Here is a 6,457-nt window from a genome sequence, read left to right as displayed (position 1 = left end):
GCGGAGCCATCTACACCAAGAGACACTACAAAGTAAATAAAAATGTCCTCAAATGTGATTTCATACCGTTTACATTTGATGTCCTCCCAATAACTGGTGGATGTGGTTCTGTAAAAAGCATCCAGATCGTCAACGTGTAGCTGCTGAATGCTCCCAAATACAAATACAGCCCTGCTAGCACTAAACCAGAAGAAATACAAACGCATTCGAACTAGAAGGGGAAATGGGCGGGGCAGCATGAGGTGAATGCCCCTCCTTTAAAACGTGCAGCTATAGAGACACTGTGATTGGGTGTGTGAGGATGCTCCGTCTACAACGCGACTGCCTGGAGCCTACTGTGGTGGATGGGTGGTGGGGGTGGGGGTGGGGGTGGGGCCGTCCCAATTGTAGGCTTGCGGCTTGAATGACGGCATGACTGGCGGCATGCCTGTCGGTCCGGTGTATGGAAATCCTCGTCCTCGGGGCATTTGGCAGGAGTCGGGGTACATCAGATACCCTGAGAAGGTGCTGCTGCTCTCACCGTCGGTGAACATGCCGTTAGTGGTGGAGTCCCTGACCTGCAGCCACACCCTGTCTCCCATGGTGAGGTGGAGGACGACAGTGTGGCTCATGGTGGACGGGATGGTCACTTCTGTTTTCTTGACCACGGGGGAGAAGTTTAGGAACAGGCCGACCTTGAGGGCCCTTCTACTGACGGCCAGGCTGAAGGTGAAGACGTAGGTGCCGTTGGTGGGGGCGGTGTATATGCTGATGAATGTGTCGAAGTGGCCCTGCATGTTGAGGTGGATGCGTTGGAAAGGAACAGGCCAGTTTGCAGCAGGGAACGACTGGTTGAGAGATGCAGAGAATGCTGATTGGATGGCCGGGGAGCAGGGCCCAGGCGGCCCCATGAGACCCATACTGCCCTCATTGCCTTTTAGCCCGACGGGGCCCTGAACACCCTGGCCCCCAGTGTCCCCTTTGGCCCCTTTACCCCCCTGTTCTCCCTGATTCCCATCAGAGCCATCTGCCCCATCCGTGCACTCGCACAAGCCCTGCTCACCTTGATCCCCCTTCTGGCCGTTCATCCCGGAGTCACCGGGCATACCCATGTCGCCCTTATTGCCCATAATACCCTTGGGTGCCATAGGTCCCTGGACCCCAGGAAGACCCCGGGTTCCGGCTGGTCCAGGGACTCCTTGTTCCCCAGGGGGGCCTGGTAGACTCTCACAGGAGGCGGGGCATGTACCAGTCTCGCCCTGGGGCCCCTCTGATCCTGATGGGCCTTCCAGTCCTTGGTCACCTTTGTCTCCTGGAGACACACATCAAGAATATTTGCGTTACATTTTGATGTACAACATATGCTGATATTCAGGTGACTGTTGTCTGTCGGTAGCCAATAGGATAAGATTATAGACACATAGAGCCTCAAAGTCTGCAGAGGCTGGAGGTCCTCGTATCTTCATACGATGACATCCTACGAGAAGTGAAGCTTCGTCTGTACTCGCCGTTGTGAAGCCGGCGCGAGGCGCGTGACAGAGAATGCCGTAATTATGGCCGGCGCCTCTGGATCTTTGCAACTTGCACACGTGGGACACATGTATGACATGAAATCTTCATTGGAGTAAATGTTTTGAAGCCAAATCAAATTGTTTACAGGATACTCAACCTTTGTTTCTTCATAATGCATTTAATACTTGACTTGTATAAAGGTAATAAAGTAGTCCATGAATATGAGAAAGCTTTACTTCTCCTACGAAAGTCTGCAACACGTGTCAATTTCCCCTTGTGACATGCACACAATCTTTTCAAATGAACTTCTGTCTCCACAGGAAACTCAGGCAACAAAGCTACTTGGTAATGTTTAGGACGAGATCGTTGTTTCGGTTAAAATAACCACGTCCGCCGCCGCTTCCTCCTGCCCTGGGTGTGAATTAGCGGTCTTTATTCGTCCTTGTTTACGACTGCGTAGATAACATACGAAGAAAGAAAACTCATGTTATATCTATGAATTGTGGTGCATTATTTTTCATAGGTATAGCTACGAGGGCTGGATGAGAGCAGCCTGCTTCCTGTTTCCTACCAGCCATGACCATCCGCTATTGTTCAAGGAGTGATTGTTATAGCCATGAGGAGGAATGTCCCTCAAACCATGATCCTTCCTCATTCATGTTGGTGCCTAAACCCAGTCAAAGCTCCACCATTGCAATGTTAGATCAGTTTATCCCTCATCAGTGTGATAGTCCTCTTCATGTAACACGAGTAACCCTTCACATAGAGCGACCCTGTACATAAGAGACTGATGGAAGCAGACCTTTGAAGCCACGCTGGCCCTTCACGCCGGTGAAACCGACAGCGCCGAGACTCCCTTTGTCCCCGAGGTCTCCCTTCTGACCTGTAACCACAGACAGAGACAGGAACACTGTTACAAATACATTAAAAGCAACACAAAGTGGCCTTCATGAACACACACACAGTTCATGTTTTATTGAGGATAAGTCGTGAAACCAGTTTCCAGGTTCAGTCTGGGCGGCAGACACAACACCCATAGTTACCAGTGAAGTGATGAAGACTCACCCTTCATCCCTCGACCGCCTGTGAATCCTGGATGACCAGGGAACCCCATCATCCCTCTTCTCCCGGGACTCCCAGGTGCACCTGATCACAGATCACAGTCAGGCCTTGTGGTGCTGGTGCTTTGCTTCACTGATTATATTATTATTATGATTATTATTATATTATCTTCACTGATTTCACTACTTATATCTCAGTCCTCAGTCATGAGCTTCTTTCAGTCCCTCCATGTGAAGGGATTTAATACATCTGAATATTTTGCTCGTCTCTTTTGGCCTCAGCATCAGTTGATGTCTGAATGAATCTGCTCACATGAATCCATGTCTTGCAGCATCAGAGCACTCTTTTATTATGATTGTTCCTTTGAGAACCAGACTGGTTGAACTTGATAATGGATCTATGATCTACAGAGACTCGTGGTTTAATAGTTTAAACTCTTAAAACAAGTCATTTAGTATTATCTCAACAGAAGTGTGAGAGATGAGTTTAAAAGCAGGAGGAAGGAGCAGCTTAGCATGCAAAACAGATTGAACATCTTACGAAGAGAAATCAAGTCTCGTTCCCTTCAAACACGTTTCATAATCTACTAAATCTGTGCTTCACAATATTATTCATCTAAACACAAGATTGAATCTTTCTCGATAAAGATATTGCGTGCTTAAGGCGCTGTGTGAGATCACCTGAACCTCAACACCTGGCAGTGACCCAACAAGTCTGACATCTGGACGACACGGGGACCAGACAGGTGCTTTAAAGTGGTCGACGTACCTGGAAGGCCCCGGTCTCCTCTGTCTCCTTTGGGCCCCCCGGTGCCCTTGCAGTGCGAACAGAGGCAGAAAAAGGGAATCTGGTCGAGGGTCGGCGGTACCGGCGAGTTCCACAGCAGGTCGCAGATGGACGTCGTTGGGAACATCGGCGAGTCGGGGTCTCCGGGCATCCCGGTCATATCACTCATGTTGCCGGGTGGCCACGGTTCTATGCGGGTCCTGGGAACATTCGGCCAAGGGGACAAAACAGAGGGCTCAGAGGACTCAGAGGGCTCAGAGGGCTCATAGGACTCAGAGGGCTCAGAGGGCTCATAGGACTCAGAGAACTCAGAGAACTCAGAGGACTCAGAGGGCTCAGTCATGTTGTAGGTGTTGAGGCCATCTCCACTGCTCTCCAAGGTTTCAGGCATGGCTGAGCAGAGGGAGGAGAGGACGAGGAGTCCCAGCAGCCAGGACAACAACATCTGGAGGAAGAGGAGGACGATGGGAGTCAAGAGCAAGAAGGTGAGATAACAACACTGAGAACGGTTTGCATCTTTACACGTCATTCCATGTTAGTGTTCATCCTGTTTGTCCGTCATTTCCTCCGAATTTATGACTTTATTTCAGAATACTGACACTCTGTGTCTGAGAATGATTTTAAAACAAAGTTCTTTGGATCTGAAACAGGTGAAACGTCCTCAGCTGACAGGTGTCTCATGTGCACATGAAATCCAGATGAGATCCAACTCTGTCTTTTACATTCAGTCACATTTCCTCCTGCAGAATCACAGATCTGATTACAATACGTCTTTGTTTTTTGTGCTTCACGTGAATCAAGATTGACCCAAACTGACAAAACACCAGAAGAAGAAGAAGAACATCTGCACTTTAGCAGTTCAGTTACAACAAAAACAGCTTAGCTGTGAAAACTAAACAGCTTCATCCACAAACGAAGACAAACACACAGATGAATCGAGACTGAAGTCATTTCATCTTCACAGCTTTCACTGCCGACGGGTTCTTCAGTGGTTTGAACTGATCGGGGATTCGACAAACAGCCTTCTGGATGATCGTATGAGTGGAAGTCACCGGAGAAGCTTTTATTTCATCCCGGTGTAACTTACAGTTGCATTTACACCTTTTTTTAACTCCTGCTAGCAATCAGATTCCAATCCTTCTTGGATTTTAGACACAATTCTAATACAGTAGACATAAAGACACAAAGACTTTGTTGAGATAACAACACGAGGTCCAGGACTTTGGGTCCAGAGCTCACACCGTTCGGGCTGATTTGCTTTGCTACGGTGCTTTGGAAGCGTCTGAGCCTGTATCTACGTGTCTCTGTGTGATTCCTCATCCAGTAATCTAGTCCTTCAAGGCCGTGGAAGATCCCCCTCGAGTTCCCATCGAGGACCCAACCAGGTCTCTCACAGGGGGGTCTCTGATGTAAAGGATTCCCCTTCGGTCTTTACATCCAGTGCTGGTTCCTTCTCTGAGCCAGACTGAGACACGTGAAGTGTGAACTCTTCTCTCAATGCTGCACTTTAGTTTTTATTTAAATCCATTAACGTAATACATATTTTAAAATATCGATTAATTTTCCAAATTGAACCTTATCTGGTCGTAGATGAACTCAAGACTAAGACCAAAAAGATGAACTGAAATATTTAGATATTTATTCCTTATTTAAACACAACATACTTGAAAAAGAAGATTTCTAAATCTTTATGGAAACATTATTTTTTGTTGAACTTTTCCTTGATAGAAAAGTGCTGAAACCAACCAGTGGGTTTTGGGTTTAAGACCAAACTAAACTGCATTATTTCCAGCCAACCTGAACTGCTGCCAGACTTAGAAAGACTCACCGCTCCGTCTGAGTCGCGCAGCATCATCCGGAGGAGGAGGACGAGTGAGGAGATGATCGGGATGGAGGAGGCTTTGATCCATTTATAAACCTCGCCCCGAAACAAACCTTCTTTCAGGCTCAGTCTCACCTTCTGCAGACAAAGACTGAGGAAGAGGAGGAGGAGGATGGAGGAGCGTCTTTATTGTCCCGAAGAAGAAGAACCGGGCCCTCCGGCTGCTGACCTCCTTCACCATGAAACAGCAAAATAAATATATGTGCTACAGAACAGAAAGAAGAGACTCTCCGTTTATCGCTGCATCATCCTCCACCCTCCTCTTTTCTCTCATCCTCCCTTCAGATTCTCTCTCTCTCATCTTTCCTTTCACAGCTCTCCTTGATTCGTCATCTCACTGTAATCTGGTAGATTCTGTCACGTCATTGCTGGATCACATCAAAAAAGGGTTTTGTGTAAATGCTGCAGATTAAATCCGGCGTTGTTTCCATGCAGAGTTTTTGTTCTTGTCAAAATAAATCAAATCCATCAGAGAGAATAAATCATAAACTGCAGGATTAAGCTCGTTGGTTTGCTCCTGAAGATCAGATTCATCAGTGATCTCCTAAAACAAACAGGAGGAAATAGAGCATCTGTTGGGGACTATTTTCAGCGGCGGATGAATCCGCATTTGGAGTGTTTGTATGTTGGATTGGGAGAATAAACTACAGTGTGATGATGATGATGATGATGATGAAGGAACAACAGTGAGGCTTATTGATGTGTGTGCGGGGTTTTTAAGTTTGGGGATCTTTGTCACCTTTCACAGAGGAAAGTGTCATGAGCTTGTTTCTGTAAGATGTTTTATTTTGAAGGTGGTTCTGACGTTGAGGAGATCAGATCTTCTTTCATGAAAGACTCAAACTGTCAAACAACGTTGTGTTTTCTGTCTCTTTGACTACTTACTACGACATGCTGGCTGGAGAAAGAGCAGCACGGTTGGAGCTTTTCTCAAGTTATTTGGACTAAATATATGCAACCGATACAAACTCTTATTTCGCCGTCGCCATCTTGGTTTTTTTTGGCAACCAGTGAACAGGAAGTGACCATATTTGGACAGAGGAGTGATGATGGGTTATGATAGTTAATACTGGACTTGTTTCTTTACAGGGTTTGTATAAAGGTTCATGAATATGAAATATGAGTTCACAGATGATTACCCCCCCCCCCCCCTCGTCATTGTGGAGGTTGGTTTGTGGCTTTTTGTCGGTTCCACTCGTCGTCTTCTTGATTCTTCACATTTAGTTCGGACCCTCT

General features: G+C 46.9%; 1 protein-coding gene across 1 annotated transcript; it reads right to left on the bottom strand.

The window, feature by feature from the left end:
* Positions 1-332: 332 nt before the first annotated feature.
* LOC306789719 (uncharacterized protein) lies at positions 333-3,730 on the bottom strand (the record flags this gene model as incomplete). Its single annotated transcript, XM_079285795.1, has 4 exons — positions 333-1,291; positions 2,294-2,374; positions 2,572-2,637; positions 3,322-3,730. 4 exons carry the CDS (start codon positions 3,728-3,730, stop codon positions 333-335), a joined length of 1,515 nt encoding a protein of 504 aa, XP_079141921.1.
* Positions 3,731-6,457: the final 2,727 nt, after the last annotated feature.

The sequence above is a fragment of the Melanostigma gelatinosum genome, assembly GCF_949748355.1.
Source record: "Melanostigma gelatinosum genome assembly, chromosome: 15".
NCBI lineage: Eukaryota > Metazoa > Chordata > Actinopteri > Perciformes > Zoarcidae > Melanostigma > Melanostigma gelatinosum.
This window is presented reverse-complemented; position numbering and strand designations above follow the sequence as displayed.